The 21,239-nt window shown below is 32.6% G+C and overlaps 1 protein-coding gene across 2 annotated transcripts in view; it reads right to left on the reverse strand.

Moving 5' to 3' along the window:
• LOC106471931 (two pore calcium channel protein 1-like) overlaps positions 1-21,020 on the reverse strand; it is a 40,343-nt gene extending 19,323 nt beyond the window's left edge. Inside the window, exons 1-12 of one of the 2 annotated variants that reach the window (XM_013932554.2) lie at positions 20,912-21,020; positions 19,182-19,616; positions 18,076-18,158; positions 16,948-17,068; positions 16,050-16,301; positions 15,561-15,679; positions 13,524-13,625; positions 11,279-11,405; positions 9,344-9,545; positions 3,505-3,649; positions 2,435-2,599; positions 1,169-1,236 (exon numbers count right to left, since the gene is read on the reverse strand). In XM_013932554.2, coding sequence (XP_013788008.2) covers positions 1,169-1,236; positions 2,435-2,599; positions 3,505-3,649; positions 9,344-9,545; positions 11,279-11,405; positions 13,524-13,625; positions 15,561-15,679; positions 16,050-16,301; positions 16,948-17,068; positions 18,076-18,158; positions 19,182-19,487 — 1,690 coding nt within the window. In that variant the 5' untranslated portion in view covers positions 19,488-19,616; positions 20,912-21,020. The remainder of the gene's footprint in view (positions 1-1,168; positions 1,237-2,434; positions 2,600-3,504; positions 3,650-9,343; positions 9,546-11,278; positions 11,406-13,523; positions 13,626-15,560; positions 15,680-16,049; positions 16,302-16,947; positions 17,069-18,075; positions 18,159-19,181; positions 19,617-20,911) is intronic. The other variant, XM_022400554.1, reaches the window with a different exon arrangement.
• Between the last annotated feature and the right edge of the window lie 219 nt (positions 21,021-21,239).

Genomic DNA, 21,239 nt, shown 5'->3' on the forward strand with positions numbered 1-21,239 from the left:
ACAGGGATTCGAGCCCGTGACCCACAGATTGCAAGTCGAGTGTCCTAACCACCTGGCCATGCCGGGCTTAATAGAAAAAGCTGGAATTTATAAAATTAAATGTGAATATGAAAGCTTTATATTGGACAGACAAAATGTAATTTAAAATATCATTTAGCAGAACATAAGGAAAGTGTAAGAAATAAATATATTGAACATTTGCCCATAGCAGAAAATCTACAAAAAACACAAGATATTATGGTAAAAAAAAGTAATATTGGTTCAACCATAGGGTATTAGAGCTAATAATATCTATGAATCTTTGGAAATAATAAAGTTTTAAAAAAGATCATGAATTATTAAATAGAGATGAAGGTCCAGTGAGAATCTGTGTAAGAATGTGACAAGCCTCATAACTAATAACCTAAAACACTTTAGGTGTTTTGACAACATATTAAGAAGTTGTAATACATTAAAACATGATTATATAGGTTATAAAATATAAAAAATTTATACTGACAGTCAATTTCATGTTACATATTTACACAGTGTTAACATAACCACTATAAAATAACTATTATCTGTGGAGATGTAATAAAAAAAGGTTTAAGGTCTGACTGATTTAGAAACATTCTCTTTTTATAATAAACAGCAGTGCCTAGAATAATGTGTCTATTTCCTTATAAACTGTATGCAAGCTGATAATTAAAAAATATGACATATGCATACAATTGCTGGATATACAAGTTATGACTTAATAAGCTATTTACATAGTTCAAGCAAACCAACAAACAATTAACAAGAAATAAAACTTTGTTTTGTAGTTACGGACAAAGCTACATAATTGGTTATCAGTGCTGTGCCCACTGAAATCCCATTTTTAGCATTATAAGTCTACAAACTTGCCACTGAGGGGCCAACTAGTTCTTGGCACTTGATACAATCTCAATGAAGTCTAGTACTTTAACTTTCTAGAACAGCATGGCACAATTATCAACATACATCCACCTGAGCACTCATTTTTATCACTTGTTATGTTTCAGTAGGTCACGTGACACGCTATTATCTTCTGCTGTTTTCATTGTCTACACTCTGGTCCTGCATCACCCTATGTTAGAATAAAGACAGTTTAAAAAAAAAATCAGTACACTTTACTGTTTAGAATACAAATATATTATTTAAAACATACCTGAATCACCTACGGCTGTCTCAATGATAGTAGCAATCACAGCAGAGCCAATGATTAGAAAGTCAAACCTATGAATGAAAAACAAAAAACTAAATCCATACAAGTTACCAAGTAAACTATACATACAGTAACCAATCATAGCATGGGAGAGAATATTTATATTAAAAAAGATAAGAGTAATAATATTACTAACAGGTGAAGCTGATAAAGACACAAGTCATAATGTTACTAGCAAACGAAGAGTCATGATCTAACTAGGTAATTGTACTGATACAGTAACAAGTCATGATCTTACTGGGTAATTGTACTGATACAGTAACAAGTCATGATCTTACTAGGTAATTGTACTGATACAGTAACAAGTCATGATCTAACTAGGTAATTGTACAGATACAGTAACAAGTCATGATCTAACTAGGTAATTGTACAGATACAGTAACAAGTCATGATCTAACTAGGTAATTGTACTGATACAGTAACAAGTCATGATCTAACTAGGTAATTGTACTGATACAGTAACAGATCATGATCTAACTAGGTAATTGTACTTGTACAATTACCTAGTTAGATCATGACTTGTTACTGTATCAGTACAATTACCTAGTTAGATCATGACTTGTTACTGTATCAGTACAATTACCTGGTTAGATCATGACTTGTTACTGTATCTGTACAATTACCTAGTTAGATCATGACTTGTTACTGTATCGATCATGACTTGTTACTGTATCTGTACAATTACCTAGTTAGATCATGACTTGTTACTGTATCTGTACAATTACCTAGTTAGATCATGATCTGTTACTGTATCTAACCAAGTAATTGTACTGATACAGTAACAAGTCATGATCTAACTAGGTAATTGTACTGATACAGTAACAAGTCATGATCTTACTAGGTAACTGTACTGATACAGTAACAAGTCATGATCTAACTAGGTAATTGTACTGATACAGTAACAAGTCATGATCTAACTAGGTAATTGTACTGATACAGTAACAAGTCATGATCTAACTAGGTAATTGTACTGATACAGTAACACGTCATGATCTAACTATGTAATTGTACTGATACAGTGACAAGTCATGATCTAACTACTTCTTACAAAGTCAAAAAATACTTTGTGTGACTTAAAGTTACTCTAATTGGAAAGTAATTCATGTCTATACATGGAGTTTTTCCCCATAATTCCACCTCGATTGAATCAGAAACATAATTTTGTTGAAATCATCGTATGTATTGACATGAAACTGAATCTACACTCACCAGTTCCAGAATTTTTTGAAGAACTCTTTAAGGCCAAATGTGTAGATCTTTAGTAGAATTTCCAAGGTGAAGAACACCAAGAAAAACCACTCGGCATCATTAATGTCACAAGCAATAAGCACAGCATTTATCAGAATCATAAAGTCAAAGAAGTACCTGAAATACCTACATGAAACATTATGATTGAATATTATAAGTATACAACTTGAAAATGATCATGATAATGAAATGATTATGTAATTACATAAAATATTGTTTTGGAAATATACACAAGTTTTTAAGTTTGGTCAAAATTTACCACAAAAGCTAATGTTACTAGCTTTGCCTAGAGTAAAAATTGAAATAAATACTGTACTACAGACCTTATTCTGGGAGAAAAGTCAATCAATTTTAATGTTATTTAATACTGACAGTAATAATCTATAATAATAACTTTGTTATCTCAACACACAACTACATATCATATGGGTATAAGCTGAAGTTTCAATAAGCTATTGATATTCTGCAATTTTCTAACAGCTTTTAGATCTAAAGATGATTATATTTGATTTCTCCAATGAAATTACCCCATGTCACATTTTGTCTTGTTTGTTTGTTCACAACTTGTGTGGTCAGAATGTCCCTTCCCTCTAACTACATGTACATCTATGGCACTTAGTATTTTCACCTGAAAAGAAACAAACCGCTCCACTTTTAGAGCTTATATCTTCAGATATCTTTACCCACAAGACTATGCATGGAACTGTTTACAGCAATCAGTTTTCAATCACTGGTTCAGCTCATTGTAATATGATGCTTATAGTTAAAGAAACTTTATTCATCAAGACTTTAAGACCAGAGCTAAATTTAAACCAGACTTCTGTACCATTAAGACTGAAAATGTAAAATAATGCATTCTATCATAGGTCATGAAATTTAAATAATTCAACAAACTATGAAATCAGAGCATAACTGGAATGAAACCACATTAACTTAGGACTAAAATGTTAATCAATCTGTTTTACTGTATATCTTCAGAGGTTAAGATTCATTTCAAGTTCCTACACAGATTCAATGGAAAGGTTACTTACTTTTGAGCAACCAATCTTCGCAACAATTTTGACGGTTTCGAGTTGTAAACTTTTGGTAAAAGTTTGGCAAGAAAGAACTTTCTGTCGTGTATTTCAGATACAGAAACATTCAGCAGGTCAGCGAGCTGGAGAAAGTCAGCTTTTTCTGTAATAAGAACAATCAATCACTTCTAATTATGACAAAATAATAAACATGATAAATGTAACAATATAAAAAAATCAAACAGGAAGTGCATATATCAAACAGTTTTATCACCTAATAAATAATAAAATTCTAAATATATATATATATGTGTGTGTGTGTGTTAATCTTTATTGAGTGAATGTATTAGAGAAAGATACCTCTCCACAGAACAAACATCTGATACCACACACTACTGCCAAAATGTTTTTGTACATGTAATAAGCCTTTGAACAAAACTCCCATGCCTGTCATAATAACATGCACTGTGCCACTCTGTGATACAATCAGCAATAGACGACCTCTCCACCAACAGGAAGGTGATACATACTCCATGCACACTACTTCCTTTCAGCACTCTGTGTACACCAAACCTTCATTCTTGATGAGGGAAAAGACACACACCAGAAGTGGGATGAAGATGGTGGTTCTCTGAAGATGAGAGTATCTATCTGAAATAAAGTTTCAGGTAAAGAAATTGTTAACTTCATCACTGCTACTCACCTCTCCACAGAACAGATAGCTTGAATCCCACAGTAATGAGGGACTGGTGGAAATAAAGAAATTTAAAAGATAACTGCCTCTCTGAGATTATATTGACAGAAATAGAAAACTTGTGAAATGTGTCACCTAGGGGATCCTAGTGGAAGCATCACTTGGTGGAAGACTACATCCATCTCAAGTAGAGATTATTCTTCATCCAATATAGTGGTACTGCAGAAAGGTTGTTAAATAAACCATTTGAATGTTGCTAAAGCATTGAAAGGTGGGCAGAACATAAAGGTTGCTCAAATGGCCTGTATATTTCATGGGGTCAGGAAGCTATCTATGTGTAGTATGGCTAGGGCAATGAGTTAAGCTGTACAGCAAATGAGAAATAGTTATATGAAATAACTACTAGAATAAGCAGAACATAAGACATATTCAGCTGGACACAACCACAGAGTAGTGGTAAGTTCTTAGTGGTGTTCGGGGCGGCCTGTACTTCACTTCCAAGTAAACACCCCTGTAATACTTCCAATCAGGGGGTGCATCCACTTGGTCTCGTACAGTGACCAGAAATGGAGTTCTCCATATTGACCTTCCCAGTGGCTTCATCCTGGAAAAGCAACGGTTCTTCCACTCCACTGGAGAAAACTCTTAGGGAGGAATTTGCATAATTAAGACTACTAGAAAGATGCATGGACCACATCAGAATAATCTATCATCTGCATAAGATGTCAAGCTAAGAGACTGTACAATGGGTTACCATAAACAGGGACAGGAAGAACTGGACAGATGTAAGGAAAGGGAACCACACCTAATGCTGTTCTTTTTTTTTGGAAATACTAGCCTGTCTTGGTATGTATAATACACAAACTGCCAAAACAATCTTGTGGAAAACCCCATCCCATTACTGGGCACTGAGCAGGGGAACACTTCCTTCTGTTCTCTACTCAATACATATTTTGGGAGAGAGAGAGAAATATTCCCTAAGAGGCAGCACCTGTCATTTGGTGGGTTCCATCACTGAAGGGAGAAGAAACCACGATGTGATCTAAATAATGCGACACAAATGGTGTCAGGGGGGAAAGGATCACTCACATTCCTGCCTAGAATACCATATCCAGGTAAAGTTGATGACTAGAGACAATGAAAGCTGCACGATGATAAACAGTATGGGAGATGACAGGAAAACGATTAAAAAAGTCATCTCCCATACAGGAACAGATAAGCAGGATGAGTTGTTTTTAAACAAAATGGTCATGATAGGAGGAGATAAGTCATGAGATAAATATGAATCCCATGGCACAAAAATGAAACAAAATAATGTCAACACCTCAAAAAGCAGCAGTACCAGTGAGATAAAAGCAAACTGCCTAAATAGGAAAAAAATAAGATAATGGAATCTAAGAATCAGAGAAGAAATAAAAGGGAGAGTGATTGGAGAAAATGTCCCCACTGCCTGAGCAGTCAAGGAATAAGACTAACCTGGAAGTGGAACACCAAGAAATGGCCACAGGATATGAAACTTTCTATAAAACTTCTGCAGGAAGGATGGTTGGCAAATGTAGTTTCATGAGAAAAAAAATTGAGGTAGTTTAACTTCTAAAGAGGAAGCACCCTTATGAAGCAAGATTGGTTGGTTGGTTGTTTGTCATTTATTGGCAAAAAAGCAACTTGGCTATCTGCACCAAACAACTGGTAAAAATATCACAAGTAAAATACAATAAAATCTCAAAGAAAATAAGTTAAAAATGAAACTATGCCAAAAAAAATTAGGTAAAAAACTAAATAGAAGTAAAAAGGTCAATGGTTTGCGAAAAGCTAAAAACACAATCAAGTTGGACAGTGTCATCACTGCCAATGAAGCCGTCCAATGTCAAGGGTGAACCCTTCGATAATACGTTGCTAAAATGGTTTTTCCATTGACATTCGTAATGGTGGCACAAAAATAAAATCTGGGCAATTGTGACCTGAGTGTCACAAAAGCCACACATTGATGGATCAGTCCCACATAAAAGAAAATGATTGGTTAAAAAACTGTGACCAATGCATAGCCTAGCCAAGACAACTTCCTCCTATCGATTTTTACGAAAACTAGATGGCCAAACAAGAACAGTAGGTTTAATTTGATTTGTTCTGAAGTCGATCACCCCCAATCAAATGCTGACTGCCACAAAGCTGGACCTTGATCACAGGATCAAAGTCCAGATACAGGACAGGCACAGCTGTGACAGTACCAGAGCACAAATACTTAGCTACAGTGTCAGCATGTTCATTCCATAGAATACCAACACAGCCAGATATCCAGAAAAACTCAGCCAGTCATTTCACAATGTATAAGAAAACATGGTGAGAATTAATGTTAAAAGATTCCAGGGCCAATAGATAGTTGTTTGGTTGGTTGTTTGGCATTTATTGGTGCAAAGCAACTAGCCTATCTGTGCCAATCAACTGGTAAAAATGCCACAAATAAAATACAATAAAATGTAAAAAGAAAACAAGTTAAAAGCAAAACTCGGGAAGAATAACAACATCAAGACGGAGCTCAGGATTGATGTGTATAACCTCATTGGTGGCAAAAATGAATGCGAACAGTTTCAGAGGAAGAGAAGGTAAAACCATTTGCTGTTGTCCACTTCAACATGCGAGTGAGGGCAATCTGAAGCTGCTGCTCAATAAACCCCATGTTCGATGACCAACAAGAAATGTGAAATTTGTCGACATAGAGGCCATTTACAGCAGTATGAGGAATTTAGTTAGTGATAGCATTGATCTTGTTACTGAAAAGGGTTGAATCCACATGGGGTTGGAATTGTTTGTCATGGTAAAAGTTACAAATAAAAATTGGTAAATGGCCATGCAACCCATATAAATAGAGGTCCTGCAAAATGCCAAACTTCCATGTACTGTCATAAGCCTTCTCTAGATCAGAGAAGACAGAAACAATATTCTCTTTCTTGAGGAAGGCTCCCTGATTTTGGTTTCAATAAAACATCAGATGGTCCAACAAGAAATGTGAAATTTGTCAACATAGAGGCCGTTTACAACAATAGGAGGAATTTAGTTGGTGATAGCATTGATCTTGTTACTGAAAAGGGTGACACTCAAAACACAGCCCTAAAGGACTCCAAGTTCTTGTGGGAAAGGAACAGAAAAGGGTAGAATTCACATGGGCTTGGAATTGTCTGTCATGTAAAAAGTTACAAATAAAAATTGGTAAATGGCCATGCAACCCATATGAATAGAGGTCCTGCAAAATGCCAAACTTCCATGTACTGTCATAAGCCTTCTCAAGATCAAGGAAGACAGAAACAAGATGCTTTTTCTTGAGGAAAGCTTCCCTGATTTTGGTTTCAATAAAAGAATCAGTTGGTCCACAGTGGAATGCTGTAGACAAAAAACACATTGGGTGGGGGAGAGGTCATGTTTGATTCAAGGAACCAAACGAGACGTGCACTAATCATTCTCTCCAAGACCTTACAGAAAAAGCTAACAAAGGAATTGCACAATAATTAGAGGGAATCTTGGGATCCTTTCCAGGCTTTGAAAAAGGGATAACAGTAGCCCTGCACCATGAAACATTCTCCTGCCAAATCCAGTTAAAAACAATCAGAAGAAGCAAGGGAAGCAGGAGAGAGATGGCACAGCATCTCATAGTGAACATCATAAGCCCGACCAATGTACTGACAGACCAATGAAAAGCAAGCTTACATTTCACAAGCATAAATTGGAGATTATAATCATAGAGACAATATGCCCAAAAGGTAAGGGCCGATCTCTCAGCCCGAGACTTGACGGTCAAGAAGGCAGGGAAAGAAACGGTAGTGCTGGAAAGGTAAGAAAACCTCTTCCCGAGAGTATCAGTGATGCTCTGTATATCAGCAACTTCTTGGTCATTGGATAGCAAGGCACACAGGGGATAGGATGCATACTTCCCATTGACCTTCTGAATTTTGTCTCAGACAACTTTGGAACTGGTGGTAGAAGAGATGCTGATGATGAAATTAATTCAAGATTCCTTCTGACTTTGATGTCTGACCTACCGAGCATGAGCAGGTCCACTGAAAAGCAAGGTGGTTGGAAAGAGTGAGATACCTGCAAAAGGTATCTTATTCACGTTTCTGAGCCTTCTGTGCCTGCTGACAGGCAGGAGACCACCATGGACAACGATACTTGGGGAAACTTGTCGAGGTTTTGGGGATAGAACAAACAGCACTTTAATTATACAATCAGTTACTGCCTCCACTCAGTTGTTAATAGATGGAAGACTAATGACAGCAGGATCTAGTTCCGAGAGAGTGGTGACAGAGAGCAAGTCAGCCTGCTCCAAATTCCACCATGGCACTTGGGTCAGGTGGCACCGACCATGGCCAATTATCAATGCCCTGTGGGTCACTGTCAACCTCCAAGAAAAATTAGAAAAAAGTGAAGGGGAACAGATAGATTGATCAATAGCAGTAAAAGGCTGAATAGATGCATGAAAATAAGTAAAAGAACCAGTATTGAAGAGAGAAGGTTGTGACCTGAGAGAATACACTCCACAGTACAACCTCTCATATCAATATCAGCACCACTCCAAGAGAGGATTGGGTCCAATAAAGTCTCCCTAGATGAAAAAAAGAAATGGCAGCTGTTCAAGGTCTTATTGGTCATAAGTCTCTCCTGGAGATAGGTAAAGAGAAAAAAACGGTGATGGTACGACCCACAGAGATATGGACAGTTACAACCTCCAACAGTGTATCAAGTGGTACAGACAATGTGGGTACATTCTGATCAACCAGCATATCAGAAGTTCCAACTATAATCAATTAAACATTTTATCTTTCTTTCTTGAAATAAAAAATAATAATTTGAATGTTAACTAAAAATTTAAAATAATGAGTGTAAAAATTCTGTAATTCTTACAACAACATGGCTGAACGATGCAGTGCCAAGAAACAAGAACGAGCTTTTGGTATACACAAAGTGCTCGAGGGAAGTACTGCAGATGGAGGATATATTCCTGTACTATTGATTGAAATATAGACTGGTAAGTATGTGTTCTTACAAGTATTGGTAAGTGTTTCATTCACACCCACAAAATCTTTTAGGCAGTGGTGCAACATATTGGCTATTTGTTCTGTAGAGAGAGGAGTAGCGTTTTCAAAATCCCAATTTCACTAAAATACTAACCTACAAAATTATCTCCATCACCATCAAGTAGAAACCAGAAGACTTGAATTAGTGTGGAGCTTATTTCAGGGGAAACCTTTTTCATGAGAGAACTAAATCGTTGATGTGTCAGCATCATTTTATTGTCCACTTTTAATCTCAGAAAGTTAAATGCTCTTGAAAGGCTCTGTCTCTTCATATAAACCATCTTTTTAACTTCATTCTGGAAATATAGAATTCCTTTGTGAAATAGTGCAAAGTTAAGAAATCAGCACTGAAGTGAAAAACTAACAGCAAAATATTAAGAACAGAGTACATTTCATATTGTAAAACTGAAAACAACATAACATCTTCAGTAGAGAACACTTTCTTTTGTTCTTTCATGCGCAGATGGGTGTAATCTGCCTCAAAGGGCAAGTTGTACAATTGAATCTTTAAAGAAAATTATAGAAAATAAACATTAAAAGAACAAAAAATTCCCGAGTTGAAATTCTATAAACATTTAACTTATTAAATTTTATTCATAAATTTTATTTAAAGAAATTCAAATTTTAAGTTGGGGTTTATTTCAGCATGTTCTCAATTAATTCATTAGTGTTTGTGAATTTCTTAGTATAATACTGCACTCGTAGCCCCTAGGAGGAAAGTCATAATAGCAAAATTGCATTAATATGTCTCTGTAATTTGAATAAATGTATAATTTCATTGATTTTCAGACAATCACTGTTTCTTAACCTTGGTTACCACAATGTAATAAAACTGCTTAAATCTCAGATTATAGAAACCAAAGGCTACATATCTATATATTTCTTTTTTTATTTCTTCAAATTGTAAAATTCAAAACAATGAAACTGCACAAATTGTTTTTTTTTACAGATCAAAGAAAAGATGGAATTCACAATTTCATAAAATCAAATCTTTATCAAAACATTAAGAGGATGTATGAAGACATAAAAATCAGTGATTAAAATTAAAACCAAAGGTTAGCATATTAAACTGTTTCTTAAATAAATGTATCACAAACTCATAAAAATATCAAATATAAAAAATACTTTATTTGCAGAAATAACAATCTGTAGAAAATAACTATAAAGTTTTAAACTATTTCAACCAGTAGTTTTCACAATGCAATGCAACAAAGCATAAATAAGGTGTGTAATCAATCCATTATGGTCTCATTCATAGAGATAAAGCTGTAAACAATAGATAAAACACCTTTACTATGAGACATCTTTTATTAGTCTGTTCAGTTCAAAACTTCATTATTCCTCACTTCCCCAAAAACTTATCATGCTGTATTCAAACTGTGTTAAAGTAAAAAATATATATAACACACTGCTATGCAACCAAAATATAACACTACTGTTAAACTAAAATAATGTAACATTGATGATAAACTAAACAGACACACACATACATGCAATACTCACACACACACACCCCTTCTTAGGGCAAGGGTAACTAAAAGAATACAACACTGATGTTAAACTAAAAGAATACAACATTGATGATAAACTAAAATTATCAAGATTTAATTTTCTTAACACAAGTTTTGGATCATTGTTTTCAGCAGTCAAATAAAGCATGATAAAGCTACCTTAACTACCTCTCGTAACACTGTCAATGTGTTCAAACATACTAATATAGTTAATTAAACAGAAGGTAATATTAGAGATAACTACATATATGTAGTTTGTTTTGTGCTGTCAAGATTCTTTAACATGAATTGTAGTTTTAAGTAATATGTCATGTTCATCAAGGATAACCTGATGATAAAAAAAAATCTGTCTCAAATAAATCTTCTTATAACATTATCATGCTTTATTTGACTGCTGAAAACAATGATCCAAAACTTGTGTTAAGAAAAATCTTCCTGTCTAATTAAATCTTGATAATTTTAGTTTATCATCAATGTTGTATTCTTTTACTTACACATAAACAATAACAACTACTAACCTTTAAATGTTTTCTATAGTTATTGTATATTACAGCAAGGAATATGTTCATGAAAATGTACAAACACAGGATTAGGTAACTTATGAAGAAAGCTGCAAACCATCTACTCTCATCATAAGCAGGCATCCTAAAAAAAAAAGTTGTAATTTAGTGTTAATCAAATCTTCACCGAGCTTTAAAACTTCACACATCATAACCTGACCAACAAAATTGTTCTAAATGATTTAATGCTTAAACTTAAGCCTTGAAGTAGCAGCCAGTTATCAAACTTTGCAAACCAAAAATTAAAGTTCTTCCATCTTATATACAGACAAAAGATAATGATCAAAAGGTATAATGACACAAGATGCTAGTTAAAATAGTTTTATTTTTGGCTAACACTTACTATCCACAAGGATAATATTTTCATGAAGATATTAAACTGGCATTAATGTCTCAGGCTTTAGTCATGTAATATTAGCAGAATATAAATACATTCAACCATGTCTGCCAAAAAAACTCCACATTCAACTACATCTGACCAAAGAATGTTATATACTCAACCATGTCTTACCAAAACAAAAATTTGAATATACAAATTAGAAAATCATGTGACAACCCCAGCCAATATTAAGTTGCAGTGGAACAGAATGTATCAGAACTACATTTTAACATTGTTTGGTATTAAATAAGTAGTAAGGGTAGTTATTGCTGGACATTTTGTATTGCAGTACATTGCAGTGTTGTAACTGTAGTGTAATATATTACACAAAATATTTGCTTACAAAGGTCATGTTATCTATTAACTCTTTGATCACCCAGACATAATTTAGTTGAGGTTACAGAATTGTGTACCATTAGTGGATTGCACGATGTATATCATCAACACATGTACAGCTTGATTCAACCAGAAAGAGGAATACAATGAGAAATATTGTTATAATGTAACGCTTAGTGTATTAGGGTACCAATGGTCATAGTGCAATTGTAACAATGATATTTTGATAACTTGACCTTGATGTTATGATAGGCAGGTTGAAACTACTTATTTTATCAATATTTCTGGAGACAACTTGAAAAGCTTAAATTGGAACCTATAATAGGGATCATCTAAAAATTAAGTACCACAAATCAATTAAATATATCCTAAAACAAAGTTTTTACAAGTTTACCTTACAATTCAACCGTACTTCTTCATTTGATCTGTAATGTTTGTGAATAAAGCTTTATGGTTGTTGAAGCTATAAATAGAACTTGATGAGGCATTAGCATGTCAAAGTAAATAAATGAACACTGCAGGAACATGGTCCTATAACAGCTAATAATCTGTGCTAGAACTGACAAGAGATTACAAGGCTAGACAATTCAAGTATTTCATTTGGTCATAAAAAGATTGAAATGTTAAATGTATATATATTTTTATTCTTTACTGGTATTAATATCCATTAATGAGCATGCCCTATGTGCAGTGCTGGGAGGGTGATGGGTTACAAAATCATTGGTTGAACTATTAAATCTTTTTCATAAAAAATAGTGTTAAATCATTAATGATAAGTGTTTTGTAACCAGTTACACTCTTAACCCTATGCAAATAAGTTATTTACATTATGAAGATGGGTGTTTGTAGTTTTGAATATAATGTTATAGTTATTGACCAACAACTTTACACTAGAAATTCTAAGATAAAATCATGAAACAATTTTTGAAATTCATGAAAATATTCTGGAAAAATATGGGCATTATTCTTGAAGTTATTAATGCTGAAAGTGTGGAAACACTGAAAACCACACAATCAAAAGAAAAACCAGTTCTGTTGGCTACAACTAGCTTTATAAAAAAAAATCAAAGATGGCATCATGATAAATTAGAGCCATTACACAACCTCTGATACTGTACCTTTTTTTAAAAAAACTTACATAATATAACATCAAATGTTATAATTCATACTGCATAACAGAACTCGTATCATAACCAGATTAGAAATGCAATATCAAAATGTATTAATCCAGATATGTCACTACTATTTATACAAGCAACTTAATTTACAAGACATCTGGGTTTCAAATATATCATCAAATCACCTTATTCATAATGTTTAAGTCATGAGCTTAACTTATAATACACAGATTTCTGATATAATAGCTCAACTAACAATACATCTCCATTGTTGAAATTATTCACTGATTTCACATTATATTTGTATTGTTGGAATTATAAGATTACCTCACAAGACATCTGTAATGACAATATTGCCACCTTTACTTACATGACATCTGGATTGTTGGCAGTTGTCACCAGGACGTAAAGATCAAAAAATATATCCCAATAGTTTTGGAAGTATGGCGAACCATTAGGATACTTCAGAGACCTAAAATACAATTAATAATCATCTCCATGACAACCAATATAACAACACAGAAATCAAAACACTAAGTACACAATTTCTTACACTTATATATATTCATTTATAGTTTGTTTATCAATTTCTTGTATTATCAAAAGGATTCTGAAGGTTAAGATACAGGTTGAGCTTCCCAAACTTTTTTTCAGCTCCCAGCACACTTTTAACATCCCAAACTTTTTGCGGCACATGTAAAGAGGAAAATAAATCAAGTTTGAAATTTTAAAAATTATTTGCATTGATAATAAATTTACATTACGAAATAAAAATTACTTAATAAGTGTGAAAATTCCGCAGCACACCTGAGATACACAGTTTGGGAAGTACTGCTATAGACTACCATTTATCAAACATTTAAAACCTTATCTCAACCTCATTTCTTATTTCAGGGCTTGAATCAAACGTTTTTGGCCTCTGGTAAATGAGACTTTGTAATTTCTCTCAAAAATACCTGCTAACATGGAAAATATAAATAAAAATTACAGGCCACTAATTAACTAATCAGCTGACATGAATTTCCAGGAAGTTTTGTCTTTTCAATTTCATTTCTTTAATATATCATAATATTTCTAAATCTATGAAATAAAAAAAAAGAAAATATACAATAAAAAATGTACACATCACTTGAATACTTGTTATTTTAAACTTGGATAATTCCAGTGAAAGATATCCAATGAGCTACCATAAAAACTTAGACTTATTATTATGGTCTTCTCATCATAAATCATTATTATATTGTTTTCCACACTGTCAATTGATTATTACAGTGCAGTTTTTTCACTGTAAATTGGTTACTGTAATGTAATTTACTCATCATTATTCTGTTATCATAGTGTGATTTCCCCACCATCAATCCACTACCACAGTGTAGTTTCCCCATTATCAATTGATTATTAATGTGTGGTTTTTCCTGTCATTGATCCATTATCAAAGTGTGGTTTCACAGTTGGTTTTCCCATTGTCAATCAATTAATTGAATGTGATTTTCTCATTATCAAAATTAAATGATCTACTTGCAGCCAGTTTTTTTAAATATTTTATTATGTTGTTTACAACTTGTCTGAATATTAGTAATCATGCCTAGATTATCAACAGGACAAAATATGCCAGTGACCCTATATGATCACATACCTGAATATTAATAATCATGTCTGGATTATCAACTGGACAAAATATGCCAGTGACCATAGAAGATTACATTCCTGAATATTAATAATCATACCTGGATTATCAACTGGACAAAATATGCCAATGACCCTAGATGATTACATACCTGAATATTAATAATCATGCCTGGATTATCAACTGGACAAAATATGCCAGTGACCCTATATGATTACATACTTGAATATTAATAATCATACCTGGATTATCAACTGGACAAAATATGCCAATGACCCCTAGATGATTACATACCTGAATATTAATAATCATGCCTGTATTATCAACTGGACAAAATATGCCAGTGACCCCTAGATGATTACATACTAGTACCCACATCTTTTGGCCAGTTAACCCTGTAGTTGTAAAATTATATTCACACAATAGTTTCATAAATATCTTACAATTAAAATACAAGGTCCTGAAATTTTGTCAACTAAATACAACATTCATGTTACAAAGAATACACACTTGACTTTACATTTTTGTATTTAATGTCAGCTTGGGTTTGTTTACATGCATCAATTTTTTTATATCAACAAAAAAATTCTTCCAGATTCAAACATTTTGTTATAACATTTATTTGTTTGTTTATTTTAAGCACAAAGCTACACAATGGGCTAGCTATGCTTTGGCCACATCAAAAACCCAATGTTTTGGAATGATAAGCCCTCAGACTTATTGCTGAACAACCAGGGGGCATTCTTCTAATAACCCACATCAATAAGAAAAAAGTCTTACCTCTTTACAAAAAGCTTTTGTGCCATTAGAGAAAATAAAGCAATGTTTAGGAAGAACAGTATCAGTACATTCAAGATATCTGGAAGAGTTCTTCTGATATTTCTAAAAGCTCTTCGAATCTGGAAAATTTGTAATGAACAACATAAACTAAGTGATGAATTACATGTGTGGTAAAACATTATTAATCTTCATGGCTTACAACTAAATAAAGAGAATCTGTTTTACAAGAATAAATATATTTAATAAAAAAAAAGGAAATATCGCATATAAATTCAACAGTAACATCAAAACAGTTAAAACAGCTTATAGCTTTAAAAAAACTAAATCCCCAATACAAGGTTCAAAGGTTCATTAAAAGTAAAGCCTCAACCTTCAGACATCAACATCAGCAAAACATGAAGCCATGTGCTAATGGTTTTTGTTTTGTTTTTTAGCTCTTTTGATTTTACAAAGGAGTATTTAAAACTATATCAGTGTTAGCTGGTATACCTGTTTACTTTCAGAGAAATTCACCAGGAACAAAGGTCGCAAAGGTCGTGACCATCTGTAGGCCTGAGCAGCTCTGCCTGTGGCATGGAAACCGGTGTAAATTCCCATGTCAAGTACGGTAAGAAAGATAACAACAATAACCAACAAGTTTTTTTTATCTCTCCAGAACCTCAAGGTGGGCATGAAAGATATAGCATGAAGCAGTCTGAACACATAGAACAATAAGCAAGCTAACTCAATCCCCATAGTGACCTGCAAAACCACATGTCAATATTTAAGATAACCATCTTTTTAAACTTCATTTTTTCACTTATATCTTTTTTTTAAAAAAATTTTCCAAGATAATGTTCAGTTTGAAAATGAAGCATTATATCTTTAATTTTTTATTAACACATTTTGTAATTACTTGTAATGGCCTACAAAGTTATGTATATTGTGGCAAATTAAGCATAAGAGTTGAGATTTTTTCAGTCTAATAAAACCAACATTAAACACCAGTTTGTAGTATGGTCATTATATCTAGTCCTGTTATTACATGGGCTAAGTTTCCAGTAATGCTTATATTATGTTTGCTTAATTTAACATATTTTAAGAGTACTAATACTAGCGTGACACTTGAAATAATGCCCTTGGACACAAGTTTTGGAGTAAACATTTATGGCTATATCAAAAAAATATAATTACTAACATGTTTTGGGAGTCCATGTAGTATACTAAAGAATGACTTGCCCAAATATACATGCTAACATTGTGACAGTATTAACTTGTTTATTATTATGTAAGTTAAATGATGTCTGCTCCCATAATAAAGCAGTAATTAACTATTCAAGGCTGGATCCTCAAATAGAACAACAACACAATTATTTATTATTCTATAAATTAAATTATTCATGCTCACCCAATAAGGCAGCAAGTAGCCATTCAAGGCTGGATCCTCAAACAAAGCAACAGCGTGATTAGTGAAAATAAAGAAGTACAACAGGTATCGAAGACCCCAATGGTGATAGATAAGGTAGAGTCTGCAAAGAAAACAAATGGGCTAAAAACTGAAAATAAAAATAATTAGTTGATTTTCTGATATATTCAGATAGTTCCATAACTAATCTGAGAAGTGTTGTTTTTTTCCCTTTTCTTCTCCAACTGTTTAGGAAAAAATTCCAATTGGCACAACGAACAGTTAAACCACAAGACAATTTTTTTCCCCTCATTGAATGTCCCAATGTACGAGAATTAAGATTTTGGTTGAACCTAGTAATTAACAGACAAATTAAAAAAAAGACACAAATCAATCTTCAGTTCTTAAAATTCTTCTGCTTGATAACCATTTTGGTTTTATATTAAGTTTATTTAACAACCAAGTATTCAGTCACTTTAAGCACAGAAAATAATACAAGTCTCGTACAAATTACAGTTTAAAAAGCTATACAAGGACTACCTGTGCTAGCTATCAGTGATTTTGAATTGATAATCTAAAGAGAAAACAGCTTATCGACAGCACCCACAACCAACTCTTAAGTTGCTCTAATCAAACAGTAAGATTTCACCATCACTCTTACACCACACTCAAGATCCAAAGTACGAAGAACAATCTAACAGCATATATATATATATATATATATCAACCACTAGTACAGTCAAATATTTGTTGAAAACCCCTAATTCTAGGAAGATGATAGTAAAGAAAGGCAAAAGTAAGAATATTCTCTGGAAGGAAAAAGAAAGCAATGAACTGGGTGTATACCCAGCTTTTCACCTGTACTATGATGTCTTTTTATTTTTTGAGTATTTTGTGATAAATCAAAATGTGGTGCTGATGTTATTAGTTATTTCTGTGTTGATAGACTTCATTCCTATTTCTTCAATGTATGTGCAGGTGAGTGTAAAATGATATACTTAAAAGCTTTAGAATAAAAGAAATTTTACATTTTATTCACTAGACATGTTCTCCGAAAGATCTTATAATCCACTACAACTTTGCTTGTTGCCTTATTTATTTTCTAAGATACAGTATTTATTTTTTATTTACCTCACTCCTCTGTCTGACATTTCAAAATCAGAATGTTCTCCATTTTTTGCATCAGACACTAAAGTAGCAGCCAGGAGGAGATCCTTGAAAAAGAAAGTTATTCAGTTAAGTTACAAGTACATATATCTACAAGCAGAAAACTTAATCTTGAGCTGATATTCTCAACCACAAACCTTACTCTGCATATGAACTAACTGAAACTATGATATACTGTTTCTACTAAGGATGTATACTTTTAACCAATGTAATGAAAATGTCACAGGTTTTTACTAATATTGTGAAAATGTCACAGGTTTCAACCAATGTAATGAAAATGTTACATAATTTTATACACATAATAAAAACGTTTAAGGGTTTTGACTAGTGATGGAAGCATCAAGTTACACAAACATACTATAAACTGCTCCAAGCCAAATATTCCTAAAGTAAAAATACCTTTGTATATTAAGTTCTTAAAAACAAAAACTTCCACTACACCATAATTTCTTATATCAAGTTAGGTATGCAGCTCATAACACATATTTAGTTATAGTATGTTCACATTCATCCCTCCTCCTCCTATAAAAGTCTATGTTTAGCTTCACAACAAGTACAGTAAAACCTATTTCAATAAGTAAACCTGAACAACCTTAACCTCCTCACTACATCTTTTTCAACCCTTGCCAATAACATATATAATACTACCTTACTGTCTTCTATGAATCACACACTTACATTTATGTCATTTTAAAATTTTCAATAGAAAAATAAGGCACTTAAGCAATAATTTTGATTTTATCTTGTATGTTCAGTATTTTTATCTATTTCAAATTTCCTTATTTGGTATTTATATAGTATATTTTGTTTTGTCATTTTCTTTGGGTTACTATTGTTGATTGTTCTTGTTCTCTTTGTATAGTAAAGACTTCTTTTAGAGAATTTTTTTACTATACAAAATATTTTAATGAAAGTCTGATGGTATACAAGTCACAAGATAAGACTATTCACCTAATGTCTTTTTAATGAAATTTTAACAATTACCCAACCAAGCACATTATTTTACATAATGTTTATCAGACTTTTGGCACAAATTTAATTTTAAAGATAAAAATACTCTTAGAACGTACCAGCTTACTCAGTTCAGGACTACCTGTGGCAGAATCTAAACGACCACCAACAATACTTTCCTCTGTTATTATTGTTGCATAATCATTAACTTTTGAGAACTGAACAGAATGTTCTTTGGTTAATTTAGGAAAAGCACCTGTCCTCATATATTCACAGTTCATTTGAGTGCTGCTTGAAGGTTGAAGGTCCATTTGTGGATTAGACTGATATGTCTGTTCACCACTCTCATCATGAAGAGTCGGCTCGCTGGCTTGGTTCAGACGTCCATTGGGAGTAGGTGCTTGTGTGACTATGTCCATGATCATACAGTTATTTCTAACTTTTCTTCTAACTGTACTTTGAAGAAATAACCCATGCAGAATTTGTGATGCATTTGAATCACATGATAAACAAGCGTATTATGCAGTAAAGTGCAAGTGACATGTTGATCAACCCTGTTATAAAACACACAATGGATTTATTCAATAAAGAATACAAGTTCAGTATATAGATTGATTAGTGAATCTAACATCTGACAAGTTCATCTACAATTAGTAAGTATAGTTCACCAACCTTTACTCTTTAGTACAAAACTAAACAAAAATAAATTTTAAAAAATGCATATATTTATTAAGGCTCTTTCATTTTGTGAACCATAAGTCTTGTTTCTGCTCATTCACACAGACAGTTTGTCTTTTGTTACAATTTTGCAAAATTTTGCTGAAATAATAACTTTTGCTACACTCAACATCAGCACATATCTAAACTGAATGTTACAACTACAGGATATTAATTTTTGGTATATGTGATAAAAATGTACATTATTTGGACATTTTGGTTCCTTTGCATAAAATAAAAAATTAATCATTTTTGATCTACAAAACTGAAAAATTCCAATTTTATTTTTTAAAGTAATATTGGTGAATAAATAACTTTAACAACAACTTCAGACACTAACATATAAAATTATATGGCACACATTAATCACAAATTTGGGTCATTTTACCACTGCTAAACCTCTTTGCGGAGGGGGGGTATAACAACAGTTAATGTCACTGCTAAGGTCTCTGAAAGTCTTAATTACTATGTGTTACTCATTAAATTGTTTTCAATAAAGAGCAATTCTAATAATGCCAAAAATTGTGAAAGTATCCTAGAATTACAATATCTAAATTACAGACAAGTGCTACAGCCCCAATATGTTAACAAATTTAATACTTCTGTTAACATTTGTAAACTAACAAAAACACAATACCAAATTTAACACTGTCACCTATGGCTGATATTGACAACATTTATTTATAAGTTATATATAATATCAGTCCTACAACTACCAGTACTACTTGTCACTAATCTCAATAAGAGTTGATAAAATTTTAAAAATAAATCAATTTCTCGTAATTAAGAATAAGACTCAAAAAGTCTAGAGTCACAACACTGTCTACAACAGTGAAACTAGAGTATATTATTACTAATGGTAGTACTACTACTAGTACTAGTAGTCTTACTACTATTGATTTAGAACTTCAAATTTCAATAGGAGTTATGTTGGCGTGTTAATGTTATTAATATCAATTTATTATTAATTATTAACTGATTTTACTTACACTTTAATGATAGAATAAATTAGATACAAGTTATTATGATATTAAACTAAGTAAAATAAACACTACTTCAATTGCAAAAATAACCATAGTACTGTAATACAATTCTAAACTTTTCGTTCCTAGTATAATATCTGATCACTTACCTTCAATAATGAACAATGTATAAACAAGTTTCTGAAACAAAGGTGTCTATATTTGACAAATAAAACATACAAGTAGTAATACTGCTGCTACAAGTAGCAGTAAACTGAATTGGGGGCGTACCTTTGCCACCTGAGTAAATTACTATCGCCATCTACAATATAATGATATTTTTCTAATACAAGCACTTATAAATGCATTATCATTAGCCTTGTGTTTGGACCAAATGTACATACAATCATTTAACGTATATGAACATGTTTCGTTATCCTAAATTTAAGATAATCGAAATTAAAATATTTTAAATGTAGAACATTTTAAAATTATTAA

This window comes from Limulus polyphemus, unplaced genomic scaffold, assembly GCF_000517525.1.
Source record: "Limulus polyphemus unplaced genomic scaffold, Limulus_polyphemus-2.1.2 Scaffold4969, whole genome shotgun sequence".
Classification (NCBI taxonomy): domain Eukaryota; kingdom Metazoa; phylum Arthropoda; class Merostomata; order Xiphosura; family Limulidae; genus Limulus; species Limulus polyphemus.